This window comes from Periophthalmus magnuspinnatus, chromosome 22 (genome assembly GCF_009829125.3).
Source record: "Periophthalmus magnuspinnatus isolate fPerMag1 chromosome 22, fPerMag1.2.pri, whole genome shotgun sequence".
NCBI classification, from domain to species: domain Eukaryota; kingdom Metazoa; phylum Chordata; class Actinopteri; order Gobiiformes; family Gobiidae; genus Periophthalmus; species Periophthalmus magnuspinnatus.
In genome coordinates, this window is record NC_047147.1 from 2,634,580 (window position 1) to 2,661,137 (window position 26,558).

General features: G+C 43.2%; 1 protein-coding gene across 2 annotated transcripts in view; it reads right to left on the minus strand.

Moving 5' to 3' along the window:
* The window catches only part of msrab (methionine sulfoxide reductase Ab), an 80,028-nt gene that overhangs the window by 34,055 nt on the left and 19,415 nt on the right, over positions 1-26,558 (minus strand). For both annotated transcript variants that reach the window (XM_033988886.2, XM_055231246.1), the window contains exons 2-4: positions 23,975-24,043; positions 21,915-22,034; positions 10,920-11,024 (exon numbers count right to left, since the gene is read on the minus strand). In XM_033988886.2, coding sequence (XP_033844777.1) covers positions 10,920-11,024; positions 21,915-22,034; positions 23,975-24,043 — 294 coding nt within the window. The remainder of the gene's footprint in view (positions 1-10,919; positions 11,025-21,914; positions 22,035-23,974; positions 24,044-26,558) is intronic.

A 26,558-nucleotide genomic window follows, 5' to 3' on the forward strand; every position in this document is an offset into this window, starting at 1 on the left:
AACACAGAGTGAACTGTGAGAGTGAACAGAAAGAGAAAACAGTGCGAGAGAACAGAGGGTGAACAGGGAGAGAACAGAGCGAGTGAACAGAGAGAGAGAACAGAGAGAGTGAACAGTGAGGGAGAACAGTGAGGAGAACAGAGAGAGTGAACTGTGAGAGTGAACAGAAAGAGTGAACAGTGAACAGAGAGAGTGAACAGAATGAGTGAACAGTCAGTGTGAACAGTGAGAGTGAACAGAGAGAGTGAACCCAGTGACCTCTGCACATGACACCCTGCTGTAGGTACATGTGCACAGTGAGCACAGCATAAACCCGCCCCCTCTCCAGCTCTACATCAGCCTGTATCATGTGTCTGGACGAGCTGCGGCGTGAAGGCAGCTCCAAACTTCAACCCTCGCCGTGTCTCCTGGAGTGTGTGTGTTGGTTATCCTAGTGCCGTGGGGACTCACATCTATACACACTCTCATTCCATGGAGACCTTTTGTGGGGACCAAAAATCAGGTCTCCATGAAGTAAATACTTGAATATACATCCAATAACATGGTTTAAAGTTACAATATGGGTCCATTTAGGTAAAGGTCAGGATTTAGCTTAAAGGACCAATATTGTGCTGTTTTCTGATCTTTGTTATAATGTTGTTTTCTCATTAAAAACATAACTGGAGTAGCTTTTTGTTTCATTCACACATGTTTAACACACAAAAGCTGCATATTTCTTCTGTCAAACTGAAAACACTGTTCCACCTTGTGATGTCATCAAGTGGTAATCCACTATGTTTTTAAACTCCATACACCTTCACTAGAATCATTTCAGCTCCTGAATTTCCTATTTCTACTGAGGTAACTTGAAACTACCACTTCATGACATCACAAGGTGGAACAGAGTATTTTGAGGTTTGGAAATGTAGACAGACTAATAATAAAGTGTTACTCAAACATGTGTGAATGAAACAAAACACAACTCCAGGTGTTTTTGATGACCTAACAACATTCTAACATGTCTTAAATCTCACAAGAGTCAGTTTTGGTAGTATAAGACCTTTAAAGTCAGTTAGGAAGTAGTTATAATGGTTCAGGTTAAGAGCTGACTCCAGGAAATTAATATGTAGGTCAATGTAATGTCCCCATATAGCATGAAAACAATAACATGGGTGAGTGCATGTGAATGTGTGTGAGTGTGTGTGTGTGTGTGTGTGTGTGTGTGTGTGTGTGTGGTGGTGGTGGGGGGGTTTATGCAACAATCCAGAGGCAGCCGCAGATTGAGACTCGCTGAATATGTAAAGAGGGCAACGCGGCAAAGGCAGCTGGGCGTTTGTGATTGGCTGCTAATGTTGCTATCCAGGCAGTGATTGGTGGAGGTGGCGCAGCCCGACATCACGTTGCCGGGACTAAAGCCTTTTGAACTGAGGCAGAGATCTCTCCGCACACACACACACACCCCTACACACGCACACATCAACGCACGCATCAAAACCCATCCATCGGAACATATAAAGTTGTTGGGTTGCGTCGCCCGAAAATTCCGGACGACGTGGGCACTGCTCTGTGGTAAGGTGGCGCGGTTCAAAGGTTACAGAGGGAAGAGTAAACTTTTGTAATTGGTGCGTTCTCTTTTAAGCCCAGCGCATAGGTGGACAGAATAAATTGGACTTAAGCACGCATGAAGGCACAGCTAGCGGGCCCCATCCTCTACGCCACATTTGTCAAATCAGAGCTAGCAAGAACATAGCGGGGATTAGAGCCCTGCACGTGCGCCAAAGGAAAAATATGGTTGCATTTGAGTTTGGGAATAAGCTAGGTTCACGTGACATCACAGCGTTGTACAATGTCTATTTTCAAACTGAGACAGAGGACAAGATAGCTTCAGAAAGTGGCGGCGTTGTTCAAGCCCAAAGACGTGATCATTGTCAGTGGAAAGGGGTTTAAGGGAAGACACTATGGTTTTTTTTTTGTTTTGTTTTTTTCTTGTTGTTACCAAATGAAAGATTGTACGCCAGAATTATCCACTCTGCAAGATGTTTTAATATTAACTAATCATCTTGCAACCATAGAGTCATATGAGGCTGTTTTCTCCAAATGCATTTCCCCCACAGGGACACTAACCTTAACCCTAACCCTTTAAAGCAGCACCTACAAACACCAAAATCACTGAACATGATTCTGACCAAACGTACACAAGAATTTTTTGCTATCTAATTCAATGTGTTTTTTAAAAGCTTTAACTGCCAAAAAATAAAAAATAAAATAAAAAATAGGTGAAATTATTATTTTTGGGAAAATTTTCAGTTAGATCTTGTTTTCTCAAATACTAAAAAATACATCTGCCTGGAATGTTCCACAGTATGCTCTAAAACTAAACATCTATGTCCAGAGTGACACCACAAGATCTATCTTTTAGCAATAAGTAAAGGGAAAATATGCAATGCATTTCTGTGAAACAAACAAATGGTTACCCAAACCCAATAGAAATGTTACATAGTGTTTTGACATAGCTTTTTCCTTTTTAATGAATACATATTACAAACAGTATTTATTTTTTATGCTCCACTACTGCAGATCTAAGATTACAACGATTAAAGGCACAGCGTCTGTTTTTTTTCTCAGAAACATGAAAGACTCGTACATTTTAAACAGTTTGCAGTGGGCCAAAGTTACTCCTGTCTTATTCCACGCAATGAGTTTAAAAGTGCTATTCACAACTCTCAGACACCAGTGTGGAGTTTTGCCGTTGCCGTAACGCTAACAACAACTAGCATGCTAACAATGCACTTCCTCATTCTCGGTCACTAAAATGCTTTATAATCAGAGGCAGAAAGCACACAGAAGACTTATTTTGACCTCAAGAGCTGCTTATACAATAAATCTGGACCTGGTCAAGACTGACCAGGTCCAGATGAGAAGAAAACTGGGTCCAGTGCCTTTAAAGCTTTTCAGAGCTTTTAACTATATTATTGTTGTTTTCCTTCACTATTCACCTTGTCGAATTTGTATTTGGAGTGATTTGCGCATGTTTGAGCAATCTTTACCTGCTTATTTTCAAGACGCCATATTGCCGAACAATCTCCATTTTCACGTACACCGGCACACGCCCACGGCTCTGTACTGATCTTCAATTTTATATTTCTAATTGATGATACACACAAGATTCAGCAAAGTCATGCAGTCATTTTGCTACAAATTTTTAAAATGAGCTGCTCGCTAGAGTTAGAGCTAGAATAATGTGTAGCTATCAAGGCGCAGACTCTTTGTCGTGATGTGTTCATGGCAACTTCAGCTCCCATTGGGCAATGCAGTTTTCTGCAGGAAGTCAGTGGACTTGTTTCTTTTATCAAGTTGTCGTTTTAGATGAATACTGTGATTTAAAACGTCCAAATGATAAGATAATAATCCATGGGTGTTGTAGATTATAGCTACATAGCAGACACAATTGGTCTGCTTTAAATAATGACAGGTCTGAGTTTACATCTGAGGCTGTGGAACTGAACACATCTATGATCAATGTAAAACTATTTCATTCGAAATGTAAAAGTGTGTCTTTTTTGGCGATAAAGCGTATGGTTGAAGTCAGTGCTTGTGGTGAATAAAACATGAGCTTGGTGAAGCATGAGGGGGAAATGCATGACTCCGCGGCTGGCCTCAGTGCCCCTTTCGCGGGTCCACTCTGCCCCTGCCCCGGGCAACTCTCTGGATCCTGGACATGTTCTGGACCATGCTGCAGGTCCTGGTTTGGTCCTGGTTCAGTCTCCTCGTCCTTTACTTTGGGACAGCTCAGGTGCAGGTGCAGTGTCAGAGAGCCAAAATGGCGTCCGATGTTTACAATGAAATGAGGTCACGGCGCGGAGGAGATGCTCTGACACATGCAATGGCACGAGCGGCTTCGGCAATGTCAACACATACTCCAAGAGAGAGACTGACAGAGAGAGAGAGAAAGAGAGAGGGTGGGAGAAAGAGGAAGGGAAAGAGAGAGACAGAGAGAAGGAGAGAAAGAGAGTGGGAGAGAAAGAGGGAGGGAGAGAGAGAGGGGGAGAAAGGGGAGGGAGAGAGGGAGAGGGAGAAAGAGGGAGGGGGAGAGAGAGAGGGGCGGCTGAATACTGCCTTTTCAGGGGAGGGGAGCGAATGTGCATTTTACAGCAACAGTCAAAAAATAGATTTATTTTATTTATACTAAATCGCATCAGGTTGAAGTAAAACGTAGGAAATCCAGTTGAGCAAGTGAAGTGCAGGTGTTTGTTCCTGTTGAGACTCTGTGCATAGAACATATGGAATTAATGCACACCTAAAAAAAAAAAACATATTATAGAAATTGCATTTCTGTGCTGTATCAGTCCCAACCTGTCAGCTCAGTGCTTGTTATGTTGACCTGTGTCTGAGATATAATACTCCCTACAACGGAAGCATAGCCAGACTAGACTGGATTGGATTAAAATGGACTGGACTGGACCGGACTAGACTAGACTAGACTAGACTAGACTAGACTGGACTGGACTGGACTGGACCGGACTAGACTAGACTAGATTGGACTGGACTAGACTGGACTGGACCGGACTAGACTAGACTGGACTGGACCAGACTAGACTAGACTAGATTGGACTGGACTAGACTGGACTGGACCGGACTAGACTAGACTAGACTAGACTGGACTGGACCGGACTAGACTAGACTAGATTGGACTGGACTAGACTGGACTGGACTAGACAGCTGGACTGGATCAACTCAGCTTCAGTTTATTCAGATTGTCGTGTAGGAGCGTGGGTGATGTCAGCCTGTGGACAAAGCTTTGGGCAGAATCGTATTGCTAACTGTAAGGAGGATTTGAAAAGGGCTTGAGAGAGATCACTAAATTACTGAAACGTACATGGATGAAATCTAAATCCTCTTCAGGTTTTGATGAGAGAACGTTATAAAAGTAGAAAGCTCCAAAAAGTAGGTTTTGCATAAATACCTCCTCTCTTTAACACATAAATAATATTATTAATTGAGAAACTACATCTCTGTTCTGTGCCAGCCCTACAGTGTCAGCCTACATCATCAGAGGTACAATACTCCCTACAACGGAAGCATAGCGCAACTAGACTGGACTGTACTGGACTGGAGCAAGTCTCAGGCTACAACATTTATATCTCAAATACACTTAGCTGATAAAGGTGAAACATGAGCTTTAATCTGACTGCAGATAATTATAATACACTTTCATTCATCACACACCCTGTAGAAAAAGTCCCATATCCCTCAGAGTTTGATCTCTCCTCACTTGACCGTCTAAATACTCTGACCACACAAAACATGTGTTACTGCCATGATGCTAATGTTTCAAAGTTGATTTTGATCTAAAGAATATTAAATGAAAATGTGCATTGTCACTGGTTGCGTCTCCCTGAGTTCAGATGTGTTCAGGAGTTTGACTGACAGGGGGGCCGTATCAAAACAAAAAAATGGCTGCTTATGAGGAAAAACGATGGGAAAAAAAACAAAAAAACACAGGGGACTGAAAAAGCTTTCTGCAGAATCGATGAGCATAACACTAAATTCTGTTAATCTGAGGCGAGAGAAGTTTGAATGTGACTCAAGTTGTGGGTGGAGGTCGTGGGGACCAGACGGACATACATCTGTATAAAAAAGACAGAGACATATCAGTCTGAATTTGCCTGGAGAGTGTCCACATAATCCTCCTTGTGGATGAATACACTGTCTAAATTTAACCCTATTGTGGCCAATGCAATTGTCACCAATAGAGCATGATTGCAGACTTTCCATAACTGTAACTCCGCAACCAATTGTGCTCTCATGTAAATTCAAACAGAATCTGAAAGCAGAGGTATGGGGCGCTTTAAATATTTTACTGTCATTACGGTAATCTGCTTACGTTGTCCATCGAAGATGACCAATAAGAGCGCAGGTGCCGCAGGGATTTTTCCAGTCAGTTATTCGATGCCTCAAAGGAAAAATACAGATGGATGGATGTAAAGTTGTGTGGAAAAAATGCAGTACATTCTGATACTTCCTTTAACATGATTTTTATGGCTAAAAAAATAATAAAAGTCTAGGCAAGCTATACTGGTCCATAATGTGCTCAGTCCTTAAAGGGTTAAAGAAAAAGCAATAGACTTTTATGGGGTATTAACTGATAACATATAACATATTTAGACCACCATGTTTCCTTTTATCATTTTGAAAATGCCATATGACGTATGTCCTGCTAATGAAACTACCACTTGTGCACATCACATCAGGTTTGTGAAGTTGTACTGTATTGTTTTGTATCATGCTATTGTATATTTCAGGAAAATTGCTGTTTGGCAGCGTGGGTGACGTTGGCTTGTGGGCGGAGCATTGGACAGAATGGCACTGGCACCTGTAAGGAGGTTTCAAATAGGGCCCTCAAACCTACATGGATGACATCTAAAACCTTCAGGTGTTTCTGATGAGAGAATGTCATAATATGGTAGAAAGCTCCAAAAAGTTGATTTTGCATAGCGCACCCTCATGAACACCTTTCTGTAAACCATAAGACCCTTTAGAAACCCATTAATGCCCAAAGTATCTAACTCTAACTAAATGTAATCAAACTATTTATCCACATCTCTTCCCCCATCAGCAGCAGGCAGCAGGCACGCACACTCCTGATAATCACAACCTCCAAGTGCCAAGTCCGAAGCCTCCACTAAATGAGCCAATATATGTTTAATCAAATATTAACCCAAGTGCTTTAAACAAGGCCATTAGTCAAATCCATAATAGATGCTAGCAGTAATTGCGAGTCATTATTGTACGGGCTGTGCGTATTCACCCATGTGTGTGTTACGCCCATGAATCTTTGATACCTGTTCTCTGCCGCACCCCCCTCCTCCCGGCGCACGTGAGGGGACAAAGTGCCACTTGGCCGGGCTCTCGAGGACTCCTGATGCTGTTGAGGAGGCCCAGGAGAAGCAACAGGGGGAGGGCAGGAGCACAGACAAGGGGAGCGGTGTAAACTTGAGATATAGAGGAGGGGTTTGGGGGGGTTCAAATCAAGTTATGAAAATCAACAAATTATACGACAGGTACAGACGGATTCTACAAACATATTTCAACTCTCTTAATAGCAGGGTTACCAAAAGTATCAAAAATCAGATACTAACCAATATTAAAACTAGTAATGAAATGAGGTACTCATCTGAGCAGGTATTGATCCTAAAAAGATCACATTCACAGTACAGAAATGTATAAAGTATAAGACACATAGACTAATATACGACCATGGACCACTATGGAAACTACCTGAACTAAACCAGGACCAAACAGGACCAAACAGCACCATGGACCACTATGGAAACTACCTGAACTAAACCAGGACCAAACAGGACCAAACAGAACTAAACAGGACCAAACAGGACCAAACAGCGCCATGGACCACTATGAACCGACTGGACACTGAGGTACTACACACATATAAGACACATGGAAATAGAACAGAGAGTTTAATGTTAAAAAGGTTTATGCTAGCTTCAGGTTCATGCTAGCTTCAGGCTCATGCTGGCTTCAGGTTCATGCTAGTCTCAGGTTTATGCTAGACATTCTACTGTCTAAATAAATAGTGTTTTTATGGTATCGAGTACTGAGTCAATTCTTCAGAATCAAAATTGAGTTTGAAATATTAGTATCACAACAAAACTACTTGACTGTTTAACTACAATGTTTGGCCTTTGCAGATCACAGACTGTAGGCTCTTCTGTGATCACATAAGGAATAAACACCAAGACAACTCGTGTTTTGCCAGTTATTTAGCGTTTAAGTAATAAAGCTGCTGCTGCAATTTTCTACACTGTAAGAAAGACATTAAATCTTTAAAAATAAGTTTCATTTTGTTAGGACTTCATTACTAATGTTATTTCAAGATATATAGTAGTTATTTTAAAGAGCCCATATTACTCTATACTCTGATCTCTGTTCTAATGTCGTTTTCTCATCACAAACAGAACTGGAGTTGTGTTTTGTTTCACACATATTTAACACATAAACCCTTCATATTTAGGTTCTTCTCTCAAATTGAAAAGACTTTGGATAATTGCCAATCTCTACTAAAAAACATAAAAGGAGCTGTTAACTTGAAAACTACCACTTCATAACATCACAAGGTGAAACAGAGCATTTTCAGGTTTGGAGATATAGACTAATAGTAAAGTGTCACTCAAACATGTGTGAATGAAACAAAACACAACTCCAGGTCTGTTTTTGAGGAGGTAATGGCATTAGAACATGACTTAAAGCTACAAGAGTCACTTGTGCGTAATACAGGACCTTTAATTTGAAAGATGAAAAATACATGTCTATCTGTTTCAGAGAAGATACATTAATTATTTAAAATGATTACTTTTATTTATTGCTGTAGCATAACTGATAAGAGTGTCATGAAAAGTCTAGATCGATAAGAGCAGTAGTACCGATAAATCCTGAAGGATATCCATGCCTAGTCATTGATCTGTTCATGATCAGAACATGTTTTCTTCTGTTCACATGGAGATAACCTTAACAAGAATGAACCAAACACATTTTTAATATCAAATATGTGTGATATGTGATCTTGAAGTCATGCGCATCCATACCAAGGAACAGGCTCAGAAAGATTTGGACATAGTGGGTATAAACCCAGGATGCATCGGTTTGTGTCCATGGATGGCTGCACCTCAGACACATTAACACAGACTGGCATAGCCCTAGACCCACGAGACCCCCATCCACACACACTCACACCCCCACACATGCGCACACGTCTGGGCTCCCTACTTCTGCTCCGCTGACCCTCCGCCCCAGGGACCATGATGTGAGGGTATGCAGAGGCCTTGAGCTGGACACGAGGCGCTCCTGACTCTGGTATGTTTAGATTGTCTCAGTACAGTATACACACCCTGTGCATTTGACCGACTCTGTGAAGGGGAGTTGGGGGAGACAGAATCTTGGTCAGGATTAGCAGGATTAGTTTAGTGTGTATGTATTTGGCTGATGGGGGACAGTGCAGGGCCAGGGTGACTACCTGTCCAACTTATTTAAATCTATTTAAATCTCATGTGTTTTTTATTAAAGAGGGGATCCTGTGCTAAATTGACTTTTTGGAGATTTCTATCATGCTATAACACTGTTCCCTCACCAAAACATGTTTGAAGTGGTTTTAGATGTCACTATTCCCTTATGCTTAGCAGGACAATCCTGTCCAAAGCTCAGCCCACAGGCCCACACATTACATTACACCTTCACAAACCTGATGCAATGTAAAGTAGAGCTATGGAACACCCTCTGCTCATGTGACATCTGCTGCCCATGTCTAACCAGGAAGTCAAATTATAAACTTCATGTTATATTTTCCTTCGTAAAGTGAGCATCGTACAAGCTGATATGAGGAGCTGTGTGCACAGGCTCTGCCTGATCTGAGCACATTTAAGTCAGTAGAGTTTAGGCCTGTGCATGTGATGATGTGCACTGATGAGTGTGACTCAAACTAGAAACTAGAAACTAAAAGTGACTCTCTTTCAAGTGAAAGTTAATTTACATGAGTGCTTCTCAAACTGTGGGTGAGTTCAAGAAGGACTCAAGGGGTAAACTCAATGTATATTTTTGCGTTTTGGCTCTTATGAAGCCTGCATTTCCTTGAACACATGGAATATGTACAAATTTATAAAATACAGTGGCAACCAGTTCCACGATGTCACAGAAATATAAAGTAAATTGACAGTTCTATGTAAAACTGGGAACTACAAACTGTGTCAACGACAAAAGTAATTCAAAGTAACGTGAACTGATGGAGCTCAGTAACACTTTGAGACAGTAATATTATAATATAAATATATTAAATATTTGAGCATTATGTGTCCTGCCACAGTACAGATATATTATATAAGCAACTCTAAGCCCTCTGAGTACAGTCTAATTATAAAGTGTTTTATTGTCTGATAATCAGGTCCACTGTTTGCATGCTAGTTGTTGCGGCTGAGTTTGCGGGTGCATCTGAGAGTGCATCTGAGGGTGCGACTGAGGATGGACACGGCTGAGGATGCTGCTGAGTTTGGTCGTGCCTGAGGGTGGACACGGCTGAATTTGGTCGCGGCTGAGGGTGCGGCTGAGGGTGCGGCTGAGAATGCGGCTGAGGGTGAATGAGGCTCAGGGTGTGGCTGAGGGTGGTCGCGACTGAGGGTGGTCGCGGCTGAGGGAACGCAGCTGAGGGTGGTCACGGCTGAGGGAACGCGGCTGAGGGTGGTCGCAGCTGAGAGAGCGGCTGAGGGTGGACGCAGCTGAAGGTGCAGCTGAGTTTGGTCACAGCTGAGGGTAGACAGGGCTGAGGGTGGTTGCGGTAGATGGTGGATGAGGATGAGAGGGAATGCGGCTGAGGGTGCGGCTGAGGGTGGTCATGGCTGAGGGTGGTCACGGCTGAGGGTGGTCACGGCTGAGGGTGTATGCCGCTGAGGGTGGGCGCGGCTGAGTTTGGTCATGGCTGAGGGTGGCCGTGGCTGAGGATGGTCATGGCTGAGGATGGTCGTGGCTGAGGGTGCAGTTGAGTTTAGTCGCAGCTGAGGGTGCTGCTGAGTTTGGTCACGGTTGAGGGTGGACATGACTGAGGGTGGTTGCGGCTGAAGGTGCGGCTGAGTTTGATCACAGCTGAGGGTGGTGGCCACTGAGGGTGGTGGCCACTGAGGCCGCCGCTAAGGGTGGACGTGGCTGAGGGTGGTCGCAGCTGAGGGTGGACGCGGCTGAGGATGGTCATGGCTGAGGGGGCGACTGAGTTTGGTCGCGGCTGAAGGTGCAGTTGAGGGTGGTCATGGCTGAGGGTGGTCACGACTGAGGGTGCGGCTGATGGTGCAGCTGAAGGTGCGGCTGAGAGTGGACGCGGATGAGGGTGTGACTGAGTTTGGTTGCGGCTGAGGGTGCGGCTGAGGGTGCAGCATTCTTACCTTGTGTTGGATCATGGTTCTCCCAGAAGTGCTTGAGCAGCATCTCCAGGCTGATATCACTGGGAGAGAAGACCACACGGACCACCTCCGCATGCCCCGTCAAACCTGCACACAAACAGCAGACTGACTCACATCCAGCTCTTCATCTGCAAAGACCTCCAGTGCCTGACCTCCATCACCCCCTGAACTCCTCCAGCCCAACCTCCACCATCTCCTCTCTGCAGACTCCAACCTCCCTACACCATCACAGAATCCATACACCTCCTCAAAATTTTATTTAAATTTGAGATGATTTCAGGGGACATAATCAGCAGTATGACCTTCTTTAAAGGCACAGTATGTAACTTTCTGGTGGTGGTACGTCATACTACGTACTTTGACTTCAGTGTTGATTCTATCATATACAATGTGGCCAAACATCCTGGCTCCTCTGGTGGGCAACACGGAGCACCATATTGAGAACAAAGTAGAATTTGTGAGCAAAATCAAGTATCTCCAATTTGATCCGGATGAGACCATGATTTCATTTGATGTGACCTCTCTTTTCACGTGTATCCCCACATTAGTAGTGATGGAGGCAGCAAAGAGGAGGCAACTGCAGGATACTAAGCTAAAAGAGAACAAAACTGACACTGGACTAAATCTGCAAACTGATGTAAATTTGTCTTAATACCACATATTTCCACTTCTACAGGCAAATCCACGGCTGTGCCATGGGCTCACCGCTCTCTCCTATTATGGCTAACTTTTATAAAGAACAATTTGAACAGGAGGCATTGGCCTCATTTCCAGACTCCACCCACACATTGGTATCGATATGTGGATGACAACTGGACTAAAATCTAAATTCAGGATTTGGAGCCTTTTACTGCACATATCAATGCTGTGGATCCAAACATCAAGTTCACGCGGGAAGAGGTTGTACTCTACAACATAGAGCTCAAGTGGTGCCCACAAACACAGAGGGGAAAGTGAAGGAGGAGCAGCATGTGGAGAAAGCCTTCTCGGCTTGTGGATATCCAAAATGGGCCTTCAATCTAAGAGAGCTAAAAAACAGGACAACAGGGAATCTGAACCCAGAAAGAAAGGTGTTACCATTCCTTACACTGCAGGTGTGTCTGAAAAACTTCAGAGAATTTTCAGACAATAGGAGATTCTTGTCTTTTTCAAACCCACAAAGACAAAAACTGGTTCACCCAAAAGACAAAACCCCGAGCCTTAACCAAAGTGATGTGGTCTACTCCATTCAGTGTAGTGAAGAGTGCAGTGAGTGTTACACTGGAGAAACTAAACAACTGTGTTCTTAAACTTCATACATCTTCAGTAGAATCATTTGGATAATTTCTGACCTGGAATTCTCAATCTCTACTAAAGGTAAAAGGAGCTGTTAACTTGAAAACTACCACTTCACGACATCACAAGGTGGAACACAGCATTTTGAGCTTTCATTCACACCCTGGTTTATTAGACAGACTAATAAACAGGGATGTGAATGAAACAAAACACAGCTCCAAGTCTGTTGTTGAGGAGCTAACAGCATTCCAACATGTCTTAAATCTTGCAAGAGTCCCTTTTGTGTCATGTAGGACTTTGATTCAAAGCATTAGTCCTGTTTCTTTCAATTTTCTATCCCTTCCATTACTAAAACTTTTTATTTGAATATTCTATAGTCAGTACCTCAACAGATTTTCACTCATTGTCTTACAGAAAACAATGGCTACTTTCTACACAGCTTCATCCTCAGGATTCTTAGCCCTGTGTGAAATAAGAATTGGAGCATGGTTGAATGGAGGACTCTTTGGGTTTACTCCACGGCTCCAGAGGTGCTTTTTGGATGATTCTTTTGGATGATTCAGAGAGGTGCGAAAGACTGTGTGTGTGTGATCGGGGGATAGTCAGGTTTGGATCGCTGCATGCAAGATGCCAAGAGAATTATGCAGCTGCCAGGAACCCAAGGCCCTGCGTCCTTCTCCTCATCCAGGTGAAGCCCACAAAGGGAGCGAGATCCAGGCCCATCCGCCGGCGCACATGTACCATCCGCCACAGCGCACATGTGCAGGATGAGGACACACCCACTGCTATCGCCGCCACTGCAGATGCCGCTCTCCTGTTCAGTCGCTGCCAAAATGCCCCTGAACATTCTGTTTATAGCCCAGGTGATGAGCGTGGTGCGTACATGGTGACTAGTGTTAGCATGTCTCTAACGGGATTTGGCCGTCAAATAGTAAAGATTTATTGACTATTTGTGCATGTATGGAACATCTTTCAGTCGTTCATTTCAACTACAAAGTTCAGTTTCATTTAAAGTTCACAAGACTAGACTTTAGTTTTAGAAAAAGAAAAAAACCTTAAGTCCTTTTCATTAAAGCGTATAATGTTTTCTTTTTAATGGTAAATGTCAACAGATTTGTTTTATTTAATTAATCTGTATTCAACCAAGAAATGTCATCGAGATAAAATAGCCTTTTTCAAGATTTAATTAACAACATGTATACTGCATTTTGTTAAAGCTACAATCTGTAACTTATTATTTAATAAATAAATAAACTTAAACATCTAAACTTTTATTTATTTTTTGCTTGTGTTCATTACTTTGAAACACATGAAAAAACATGCAGCCATTCTTCCTCTGAGCGGGTTTGCATATCCACAAACCGGACTTTGTTTGTTTCCATGGAAACATTGTTCCTTTGGCTATAATCTTCCACGGTATGGCATAAAGGGCATAAAGTATATGTATCTCCATGGAAAATGTTCCAGAGTATTGTTTTCAATTTGCATTTCTATGGACTCATGCAGGTGTGCCTCCTCTAGAAAGTTACAGTGTCTTTAATTTGAGCAGTTTGGGTAGTTGGTCATACGCGCCCAGTCTGGGGTTTGAAAAATGTGTGAGAGAGAGACAGAAAGAGAAGGAGAGAAAGACAGAGAGTAGGAGAGAAAGAGAGAACCGATTCAGGGTTTTGAAAAATGGGTGCTCAGTGCATGATGAGTGTGTACACCGAGCACTGAGAGAGAAAGAAAGAGAAAAAAAGAGAGAGAGAAAGAGAGGGAGGGAGAGAGAACAAGAGAGAAAGAGAGATAAAAAGAGAAAGAAAGGAGAGTGAAAGAAAGAGAGAAAGAGAGGGGGAGAGAGAGAAAGACAGAGAGAGAGAGAGAGAGAAAGACAGAGAGAGAGAGAGTGCTTTTTTTGGACCTGCTGTAGACTGATGTCTGACAGATTTGGATTTTGTTTAGTGCACTCAGACTTTCCCGTGATGTAAACGCAGTGACTGTTTTGAGGGTAATGAGGGCAAAAACACTCCATACACAAGGGCCTTAGTTTGGAAACCAAAATCTCCTAGATATAGGTGCTAATCCGGTGCCACTGTGCCACTTCAGGTTTTAAAGTGAATCTGCATATTAACAGAAGTTTCAGATGACTGTTTTAGATTAACACAACTTTTAGATGACTGTTCTTTCCCATGATTAAACTTTTAACATTTAGTTTAAAGGTCCTATAATATGCAAACTGACTATTTTAGCTCCCCTTCCTGAACCTTAAAGTGGTGGAGGGGTTTGAGCACCTAAATAATCCTGGGAGCAGTGCTTCACCAACACTCTTTACAGTGCAGGCAGAGAGCTGCTGACTGACTAGTAACTGGGGATGTTATTGGACGGTGGAAGAAATACTTTGAGGATCTCCTCAATCCCACCATCGCGTGTTCCGAGGAGGAAGCAGAGACTGGGAAGTTGGAGGCAGATGACCCTGGCTGAAGTCACCGAGGTGGTTGGCAAGGTCCTTGGTAGCAAGGCTCCAGGGATGCACGATATCCATTCCAAGTACCTGAGGTCTCTGGATGTTGTGGGGCTGTCACATCTCTGCAACATCACGTGGCGGTCGGGGACAGTATCTCTGGACTGGCAGACCGGGGTGGTGGTCCCTCTGTTTAAGAAGGGGGACCGGAAGGTGTGTTCCAACTACAGGGGAATCACACTCCTCAGCCTTCCCGATAAGGTCTATTTCAGGGACCAGATCTATGTTCTCCATCGGATCCTCGAAGGTACATGAGACTTTGCCCAACCAGTCCACATGTGTTTTGTGGATCTGGAGAAAGCATTCGACCGTGTCCCTCGTGGTGTTCTTTGGGAGATGCTCTGGGAGTACGGGGTCTGGGGCCCTATTCTAAGGGCTGTCCGGTCCTTGCAGTAAGTCAGACCTGTTCCCAGTGCATGTTCGACTCTGCCAGGGCTGCCCTTTGTCACCGGCTCTATGCATTGTATTTATGGACAGAATTTCTACGCGCAGCCAGGGGCCGGGGGTGATGGGTCTGTTTCAGGGGCTGGAGGGGGTCCAGTTCAGGAGCCAGAGGGGGTACAGGTTTGGGAACCACAGGATCTCATCTCTGGTGTATGCAGATGATGTTGTCCTGATGGCTTCATTGAGCCAGGACCTACAGCAGGCACTGGGGTGGTTTGCAGCTGAGTGTGAAGCAGCTGGGATGAATATCAGAGTTCAAATATCTCGAGGTCTTGCTCACGAATGAGGGAAGGATGGAGCAAGAGATTGGCAGTTGGATCCATGCAGCGTCTGCAGTGATGCGGTCGCTGTATCAGTCTCTTTTGGGGAAGAAGGAGTTGAGTCGAAAGACTCTTGATTTACCAGTCATCATCGACATTCCTACCCTCACCTATGGTCATGAGCTTTCGGTAATGACCGAAAGGAAAAGATCATGGATACAAGCGGTCAAAATGGTGGCTTGGCGCACCCTTAGACATAGGATGAGGAGCTCGGTCACACAGGAAGAGCTCAGAGTAGAGCCACTGCTCCTACACATCAAGAAGAGCAGCTAAGGTGGCTCGGGCAGGATGCCTCGTGGTTGCCTCCCTAGGGAGGTGTTCGTGTCCCACCGGGAGGAGGCCCCAGGGAAGACCCAGGACACGCTAAAGGGACTATGTCTCTCTGCTGGCCTGGGAACGCCTTGCGATCCCACTGGAGGAGCTGAAGGATGTGTCTGGGGTGAGGGAAGTCTTGAAGTCCCTGCTCAGACTGCTGCCCCCAGGACCCGGCCCCAGATAAGTGACAGAAAATGGATGGATGGATGTACTCTTGTAGCTTTAATCCATGTTCTAATGCTGTTACCTCAACAAAAAAAATACAGACCTGGAGTTGTGTTTTGGTTCATTGACACATGTTTGAGTAACACTTTATTATTAGTCTGTCTACATGTCCAAAGCTCAAAATGCTCTGTTCCACCTTGTGATGAAATTATTCAAATCATTCTAGTGAAGGTGACATCACGAGGTGGAACAGTGTTTTCAGTATGAGAGAACTCATCCTAAATACACAGGGTTTGTGTGTTAAACGTGTGAATGAAACAAAGCGCAACATCAGGTCTGTTTGTAACAAGGAAACATTAGAACAGATCAGAAAATAGCACAATATGGGCCCTTTAAAATAGTGTAATATGGGCCCCTTAAACTGAGTAATTTGGGCCTTTAAATATAGTAATATGGGCCTTTTAACTAGAGTAATATGGGTCCTTCCCTCGTCTGTTTGCACAACAGCCTTTGTTCAAACACCAAACCACTCCTCTTCTGTCTTTAGTCCACCTGTCCATCTGTCCATCACACATCTTCTGTCCATCTTCACCCTCCACTCTGTTGACCCCCACCCCTTTCTCTTTCTCTCTCTTTCTCTGTTCACTCTCCCCCTGTTTGTCCCCTCTCCTCCTTCTCCACTCTCCTGTCCATCAATACGTCTTACATCTTCTATCTATCTTTGCCCACCACCCTCTCTACCCCTACCCCCCTCTCTCACTCTTTCTCTCTGCTCAACTCTCTCTTTCCTCAACTCTCTCTTCCTCTCTCATTCTCTCTTCTCAACTCTCTCTCTCTTTCCTCAACTCCTTCTCTCTTTCTTTCTCTCTTTCCTCAGCTCCCTCCCTCTCTCTCTCCACCTCTCCTCTGTCCATCCGTCCGTCTCACCCTGACTTGTCTGTTGACAGCTCCTGGCTCTCTCGCAGCCTCTCTTCTCCTCCGTCATGGCCAGTGGAGCGACGCCTGCTGTCTGTGCAGGGTGGACAGGATCCCAGCCCTCCTCCTCCTCTCTCCCCCTCTCTTTCCCCTCTCTCCCCCTCTCTCCCCCTATCCCTTGCCTCACATTTGAGATTCTCTTGAACCTCGTCCTCTCATCCATCCCCTGCGCTCGGACCACACAGAATGTTAATAGCAGGTAGGTGGAGTGACTGACGGGGTTCATATACTTTGCTGTTTAAGAAAAGTTTGGATTATAACTGGCCCATATTTATATCGGCACACGTTGAAGGAATGTTGTTAAAATGTTTCATATTCTGGAAGTGCAAAGGGTAAAGCTGCACTATGGAGCTTTTATGTTGTCATCAGAAAATGTTGTTTTTGCAAAACAAACTTTTCAGAGCTTTAAATCGTGCTGTAGTTGTGTTTTTGAACTGATTCGTGAGTGTTTGAGTAATTTTTATATTGCTGATCAACCTCCGTTTTAACATATTTGGTTCTTCAAATTTATACCTTGGAAGATTATTAGGTTTCTGAAGATGCAAAGCACACACGGGCCACAATGGGTTCTAAAATTTGACAGGGGCCGGGCCACCTATGTATATATTACTTTAGAGATTTGGCCTGTAACATGTAGCAAAGCATGAATACGCAAGGTTCATTGTACAAATTGTTTTCCAAATGCATTAATTCAAGTTAGTTATTTATAATTTATTTATTAAATTCCAGTTGAATAAACACAGCAAAAAAAACTTTGAAAAAGGTTTACCCTTACCTATTTTAATATAATTTGGTCATGTTCGGCAGGCCGGATAAATAAGCCTAAAAGGCCGTGTGTGGCCCCCAGGCAAGCTGTACTGGTTTGTAATGTGCTCAGTCCTTAAATAGTTAAGAACAAGTAAAAATATGTTTACATAAAAGGATGACATTCAAATCAGTTAGCTTTTGGAAGATCAGATGCGGCCTGTCATGACAACACCTCATGGTTTTTAGTGTGACATATTGCAAAGAAAATCTAGACGATAAATAATCATATTGAGATGCTATAATAACTCTAAAGCAGGATCATGCCCTGCCCCTGCACCAAAAAAACAAAACATAAACCCAGCCTGTGTACAAACTGCAATACTCCAAGTTGCAATCTTAAGCATATTACCCACAATTTTTTGAAACTTGGACAAACTTTGACAAGTCCCTCACTGCAGCTCAAATAATTGACTAAAAGTATTTTAGATGTGTGGGGATGCACAGGGAGCTTGTGCACCAAAAGCAGCATGGCTAACAGGGACAGGCCCCTCCTCCTGGTCCCATCTCCGCTCTCTGCATCAGTTGAGTCTGCTGAGACGGCTGTCAACAGGAAAATCAGACATGAACTGATAATAAAACTAGTATAGAAGACAGATATTCATTTGGGCAGGTATCAATACTACAAAAGTCCCACTCACAGGAAAGAAATGAACCTTTCCTGAATGTTTATAATGATCATGAGCTGTATCTTTATAAGTATAAAACATAGACTAGTATACACCCATGGACTACTATGAATCTAATGGACACTGAGGGATTACACAGATGTAAGACATATGGTAAGAAAGCACTACGACTAAGATTGAATGTTGAAAATGGCATCCTATTGTCTAAAGTAAGGATGTTTTTTTATTACCATCAATGTATCTCAATTGGTATATGAGTATCACGTCTGTTCCTTAGTATCAAAATTGAGCTTAAAATGTTAGTATCGTGACAACCTCAGAATTAAGCGTATTAAGCATAGTTCTTTGAAGCTTTGACAATTCCAGTACGTCACAGTGGCTCCAAAGACTGACTAAAGTATTTTAGATTTGTGGGGGTGAGAGATGCAAGTCTGTGCACCAAAAGAAGCATGGCTAACAGGGTTGTGCTGAGACTCTACCAGACAGGCCCCTCCCCCTAGTCCCATCTCCGCTCACTGCATCAGCTGTGTCTCCTGAGATGTTCTGTGGTGGATGGAGAAGCTCAAACTATACCCCAACTCTGAGCCCAGAACGGGAAAAAATAGATTTATCTGATGTCCCCAAGATCACAGATAGTCTGGTTTACTCCTGGTTTAGTTCTGGTTTAGTCATACCTTAGTCTTGGTTTAGTCCTGGTTTAATCCTAGTTTCATCCTGGTTAACTGCTGGTTTAGATCCTGAATGGTCCTGGTTTCGCTCTGGTTTAGTCTTGGTTTAGTTCTAGTTTAGTCTTGGGTTTATTCCTTGGGTAATGCTGGATTAGTTATGTCTTAGTTTTGGTTTAGTCCAGATTTAGTCTTGGTGTGTGTTTGGCTTATGGTTACTTTCTGGAATTTATGTGGTTTATGGCTGGTTTGTTTAGGTATACCTTGGTTTAGTCCTGATTGAGTCCCAGTTTTACCTTTATTAAGTCTTGGTGTGGTATGGTTTTAGTTCTGGTTGTCCTTATTTAGACAAGGTTTAACTCTGGTTTGGTCCTTAGACAGATTTACTTTAGTCCTGGTTTAGACCTGGAACTTTAGTCTTTGAGGACACATAGTCAAACATGCTAAGATATGGTTGAGCCCTTTTTAGACCATTTTTAGTCCTGGTTTGGTCCTTGGATAGACCTGGTTTATTTCCTATTCAGACCTGGTTTACACCTGTGACTTTAGCCTTTAAGGACACTAAACCTGCTCTAAACAAGGACTCAACCACACCTTTGCATGTTTGTCTTAGTCCTGGTTTGGTCCTTGAACAGATCTGGTTTAGTCGCGCTTTGGACCTGGTTTAGTCGCGCTTTAGACCTGGTTTAGTCGCGCTTTAGACATGGTTTAGTCCTAGTTCAGACCTTGAACTTTACACTTTAAAGACACGTAGCCAAACATGCTGGTGTGCCACAGTGCACAATCCAGATGAAGCCAGTTTCATAACCATCCTAACCTCGCTTGGCAAAAACGGGAGAAAATCTCTGCATACAGCGCAGTACAGAGCCCAATCCTTACAAGTAGGTCATGGGGGGGTGGGGAGGCCCATCTGGAGCCAGCACTCCGAACAGTCGACTGCAGATGAAGGCGGCAAAAAGATGAGGGAGACTCACTCAAAAATAAAACCGCATTCCAATACGATTTCTCCCTTTTCCCCCCACGCTTTTTTAGATCTTTTTATTTTTTTGAATCAGAATCTGGCAAATGTTGAACTTGAATTCCCCTCGCCAGGTTGTGCAGGGATTGGTGCGTGCAGATATCAAAGCTCGGTGAGAAATCAGAGCAGTTACTAAGAGTGTTACCTCTGCCTTCATGTTGGTGGACTGCTTTTGTTATCATTTATGGATAGAGGGTTTGAGTCGAGATCCCACTTCTTATTTTGAAATGGATTTGCTTTTTTAAATTAAAGAGTCCAGACACCAATGCAACATTGAAGGAAAAAGTTTGGGGCTCTGTATGTGAGGGAGAAGGTCCATCAAACCCAGTGATTTTAGGTTTTAGTCCGACAACGAACCACAAATTTATGCCTCAAGCTGTTGCTGTTTTCCAGATGACATCACAGCGTTCTACAGGCAAATGATATTTTGGATTTTAGGGTACCGCCTTTAATAGAAAATCTCAGGTTCAACATTTGTGAATTTACTTAGATATTTCAAGAAAAAGAACAATGTAATCAATAGGGAAAAGTGTCATCACACTCTAGAATCTGAAAAGCGCCAACAGTGGCACATAACGTAGGCAAAGCTGCACACGTGTATATTTAAAAGTGTCCATTTACACCAGACGCATGAGAGCAGCTCCTGCAAAGCTAGCCTCTCATGTTTAAACACCAAACTCTTTCATATTGCTTACATGTTGGTAATATGAAGTAAGTCTTAAAACTACAAATTTGACAATGCACCTTTCCTTCATAAGTTCCATCCATCCATTTTATTCCTCTTATCTGGGGCCGGGTCACGGGGTGGCAGTCTAAGCAGGGGCTCCCAGACTTTTCCCACCCCAGACACTTCCTCCAGCTCCTCCAGTGAGACCCAAGGGCATTCACTTGTAAAATTGATGTTTAACATTGTAAAGTGTTTTGTATTTATCCCTCACATCTATAAACGTAACATAGTCCATCACATTCACTCTGAGCTCCCGGGTACGAGAGTGTGTACACAACTGGAGTTTTTTTTAGAGCAGCTCACAGAAGGGCCAAAGCAGCTCAGTTGATGATCTGAAGGTTGGTGGTTCGAATCCCGCTCGTGACATAAACATCATTGGTTGAGTAGTCAGATCCACTGACTCACAGGTTGGCGGTGCGATTCCAGCTCCCATAGATGAATGCTGTCGTTGTTTCATTGGGCAAGACACTTAACTCCCCTCGCCCCCAGTGTCTGTGTACTCTGGTGTATGAATGTGTGTGTGAATGAGTTGTTCCTTGATGTAAAACACTTTGAGTGTCATGAAGGTGGAAAAACTGTATAAAAATGATAATTTACCATTTACAGGACTTATTTTGAAAAGGCGTTTAATTTGTTTTGACACCGTGTGCCTTTTTCCTGTGTGTCTCCTGATAAAATCTTGGAGATGCTCTGTTGACGCTGAAACATTAGAGCTCCTGCCTCACTTGAGCGCCACCTAGTGTAAGTATACTTGTTGGATGGACATGTCCGACCAGTTATTGTTAAAAGAATTTTCTTTGTAAGTTGCATATGAGCTTTTACTGCTTTACTTTTACTTTACTTAAGTAAAGGACTTAAGTTAGTCCTGAATGTGTAGAATGGGTTTGGTCTTGATTTAGTCATGATTGACTGAGCTGACCATAACTGAAGTACAAAGTAAGGAAACAAAATTGAGGGATCATCTGAAATTCTTGTCAGTTTTACTTAAACATTTTGTTAATATACAAATATGGCATAAAAAGTAAAATCACTACAAATACAGAACTTTGATATGTGTGCAACCCTGAAATAGATAAATAAAAGATAAAATAAAGATATCACACTAAATCTGAAAAAGCTTTAGTCCGAACGCAGACTGACCTGTGCGGACCTCTTCATAGAATGGGTTGGGGGTGAATCCTCCAGCGTATCCCACCTGGGTGGAGAAGACCCCAGGCAGACGCCAGAACAGACGCTCCGCTCCCCAGAAGCAGCCCATGCCTGGAAGCAAACATCGCACAAGGCTGATACAACAAAAGGCTACAGACTATCCACTGTTTAAGCTTTTGTTTAGATCCTGGTGTAGATCTGATTCAGTGCTGGTTTAGACTTAGGGCGCTTAGAGCTGATTTAGTCTTGATTTACATTTATTATTTAATTTCATAGTACAGTTTGGGTTTAGTTTTGCTTTATTCTCCCCTGGCAGATCCAGAATGAGTTCTCTCTGTATGTTTTATACTGACTGATATCAGTCTGTCGACATTTCCAAAGCTCAAAACGCCCTGTTCCACCTTGTGATATCATGAAGTGGTAGTTTTCAAGTTAACAGCTCCTTTTACCTATAGTTCAGTAGAGATTGGAAATTCCAGGTCTGAAATGATCCAAATGATTCTAGTGAAGGTGCATGGAGTTTAAAAACACAGTGGAACTCTTCCTGTATTACCACATGATGACATCACAAGGTGGAAGAGAGTGTTTTGTGTTTGAGAGAAGAACTCTAAATATGCAGTGTTTGTGTGTTAAACATATGTGAATGAAACAAAACACAACTCTAGGTCTGTTTGTGATGAGGAAACTACATTAGAACAGATCAGAGAGTAGTGTAATATGGGCCCTTTAATAGACCGTTACTAAAAGCTAAAGCTAAAGTTTGATTTCATGCTTTTGTATCTGGTAAAACAGGTAACAATAGGAGCATGAAGAGGAGGAAGAGGAGGAAGAGGAGGAGGTGCAGAGGGTACAGAGTTGTAGAGTCTTGGCAGAAAGGAGATAGCAGCAGACAGCAGCGCTGTAGAGGCTCAGTACAGACAGGATGATAAAAACACAATGTTCTGGAGTTTAAAGCTCAGACCCACACACCAATGCCAATACCAGCGGCTCAGGGGTCACACAGATACTATATCAACACTACAGGATTATTTTAGAAGATTCACTGTGTGCGACCTCCATCAAATATTAGCCTGTCCGTCATTTTAAAACCACTTTCTGTTTATTGCCAATGTCTGTGTATCAAAGTCACCTTTTTGATACAATTTAAACAATAAAATATATATTAACTAAATCATACTGACAGGACTAAAGCAGAACTGCCTCAGTGATAAACCCTGACTCTCAGTGAATCCTCAAGATAGCCCAAGTTAGCCCAGACAATTTCATAAAACGGACCAACAGTGAGCAAGCCCAACTCTGTTGGCTGTAGTATAAAGGACTTTACCTAAAGGTGTCTGTGTCTGTGTAATCCCTCAGTCGCTCTGGCACACAGCAAGAGAAAAATTCAATTCTGTCAACTGGGCAATAAAGGTTTTTGAGTAAAGACATCTTGCTGTCTATTAGCATGCTAATATGTGTGAGAGCTGCCATTAGGGGCCTGAACTATTATCCAAAATGTGATTCCAGCACAGTTCACTCTGTAGTTCAATACACCAAGCCAACAAACAGAAACTGTAAACAAACAGGTGTGAAGAAACTGTAAACAACAGGTGAATATCGTGGACAATATTACATGATTTTCAAATTTGCATTTCTTTTGTTTTAACTCAGAAATATTTACTGACTGTGATTCATTCTTTAAAGTCCAATACTAAACAACACTGACAAAACTGTAGCTCTGTTCCATCTTGTGATGGCATGAAGTGGCAGTTTTTAAGTAAACAGCTCCTTTTACCTTTAGTCCAGTAGATATTGATAATTCTAGGGCTGAAATTATCCAAATGATTCTAGTAAAGGTGTATGGAATTTAAAAACAGAACAGAGTGTTTTTTAGTTTGAGAGATTAACTCAGGGTTTGTGTGTTAAACATGTGTGAATGAAACAAAACACAACTCCAACTGTTTGTGAATAGGAAACATTAGAACAGATCAGAGAGTAGAGTCATATGGGCCCTTTAATCCTGCGTAGTACAGTTCTAGGCTGCAGAATGCAGTACTGATCTGAACTCTCACCGAACATGATGGTTTGCAGGCCTGGAGGGAAGGGCTTCACTGTAGGGTTCCCGATGACCACATGTTTGTCTGTGGAGAGAGGACACTGTCAGAGACTGTGATTGCTCCAGGGGCCTGTTCAGGGGCCGATACAATAGCACCCCATTACATCATAGTGTGAACAGTGCAGAAGTAGACAAAGGTTACTCAATTTTCTGATAGAACAAGAGCAAAAAATAACCAGTAAAAGGCGATCACTAAAGAAAGAAATGAGGATTGAAGTATGAGATATGACATTTATAATAGTTTTGATGAGTTGTGCTGATTGAAGCATTTTTACTTTTCTACTTGGTCACTTTCTACCACAGATAAAACCAACAGTGAAGCAGTGATTTGGACTCTCCAATACCAACACCTGAGAAATGTGCGGTATCAGACCATTTGCAGATTCCCGCTTTGGTATTGGAATAATCCTAGTGACCAGGGGCCCACTGCAGAGACCAGGACCAGAACCAGGACCAGAGCCAAGACGAGAGCCAGGACCAGAGCCAAGACCAGAGCCAGGACCATGGCCAGAGCAAAGACCAGAGCCAGGACCAGAGCCAGAACCAGAGACAGGACCATGGCCAGAGCTAAGACCAGAGCCAGGACCAGAGCTAAGACCAGAGCCAGGACCAGAGCCAGGACCAGAGCCAGGACCAGAGCCAGGACCAGAGCCAGGACCATGGCCAGAGCCAAGACCAGAGCCAGGACCAGAGCCAAGACCAGAGCCAGGACCAGAACCAAGATCAGAGCCAGGACCAGGGTCAGGACCAGAGCCAGGACCACGGCCAGAGCCAAGACCAGAGCCAGGACCAGATCCAGGACCGGAGCCAAGACCAAAGCCAGGACCAGAACCAAGACAAGAGCTAACACCAGAGCTGGGCCAGTGCCAGAGCCAGGACCAGGGGCCTCACAGAGCTGGAGACATTTAAAGGATTAGAGTTTAGCCTGCTCTGTCCACAGGACATGCACGCACACACACACACACACACACTCACACTCACACTCACCTTCTATTAGTGAGTAGGCTTAGCCCTCAATCCACAAGTTACTGGTCAGATCTGTGCAGACATGCTCACAGTAACAGCACAATTTTGTGCAATAAAACACATGTAATTTAGCACATGCATTTTAGCTAATATTGATGCCATACTGTTGAATATTAAAGGAAAAGCAAAGCAACTTTTCATGAAACAAGCAGACTGGCACACCCCCTCAGAAACGTTACACAGCGTAGCTTTAAAGAAGAGTTTATAAGCACTTTTCAGAGACCAGAGCTGAGTTTTGCCATCAGGGTAAAGATAACAACAACTAGCATGCTAATGTGCATTTCCTGATAATCAGACAATAAAACACTTTATGAATAAAACACTTTTAGAAGCAGAAAGCACACAGCAAAAGCATTTTAACCTCAGGAGCTGTTTATATCAGTGCTGGGGTAAGACACATTTTACTCAAGTACATGGGGACAAAAATCAGGTACAGGACTTTTAATAAGAATAGACTTTAACTAGATATGAAAGTAATCAACCAAACATGTACACATTTCCTCTATATCATTTTAGTGTGCGAGTGTGTGTGAGTGTGTGTGTGTAGGGATTAGGCCTTAAGCAGACTGAGGTGACTTACAGTGTAAATCTATGCTAAGCAAAGGCAAAGGCTTCATGTGCGACTTCCACTAATGTGAAGTTTGGATATCCAAGTGCACTCCTGAACCTGAGAGCGCAGAGGGCCTTGGACATGAGAGCACAGAGGGCCCGGGCATGAGAGCGCAGAGGGCCTTGGACATGAGAGCGCAAAGGGCCCGGGCATGAGAGCGCAGAGGGCCCGGGCATGAGAGCGCAGAGGGCCCTGGTAATGAGAGCGCAGAGGGCCCGGGCATGAGAGCGCAGAGGGCCCAGACATGAGAGCGCAGAGGGCCCCGGACATAAAAGTGCAAGTCTGCAGAATTAGGACTGATATTACTGCATTCCTCAGGACTGTGTGTTATGGTGGTTAAAAAGGAGTGTTTTATTCTACGGGGTATTAACTGTAATACATAACATATTGAATACATAACATATATTTTCGCCATGTTTTGTTTTATTGTTTTGAAAATGCTATATTTGCTGAAAACAAGTCACTCTCCCTTCAGAGCGATTTCACTCAGCATCCCACTAATGAAATTACTGCATATCGCATCAGGTTTGTAAAGCTGTAGTGTATATTTTTGTATATTTATGGACTTGTCGTGTGGTAGCATGAGTGGTGTAGGCTTGTGGGCGGAGCTTTGCACAGAATCTTACAGCTAACTGTACGGAGGGTTTGATTAGAGCCCAGGAGAGGTCGCTAAATTACTGAAACATGAGTGGATGACATCTAAAACCACTTCAGGCAGGTTTTTGATGAGGGAACATTAGAAAATGGTAGAATGCTAACAATAAATTGATTTTGTACAATAAACCCTCTTCAAGAAACCAAATTAAAATAAAAACTTACTGAAAACTGTATTCAAACTAGATATTGGTCTGAAGTATTGACACTGAAAAATATCATCAATATGGAACATGTGACCATGGGTCCA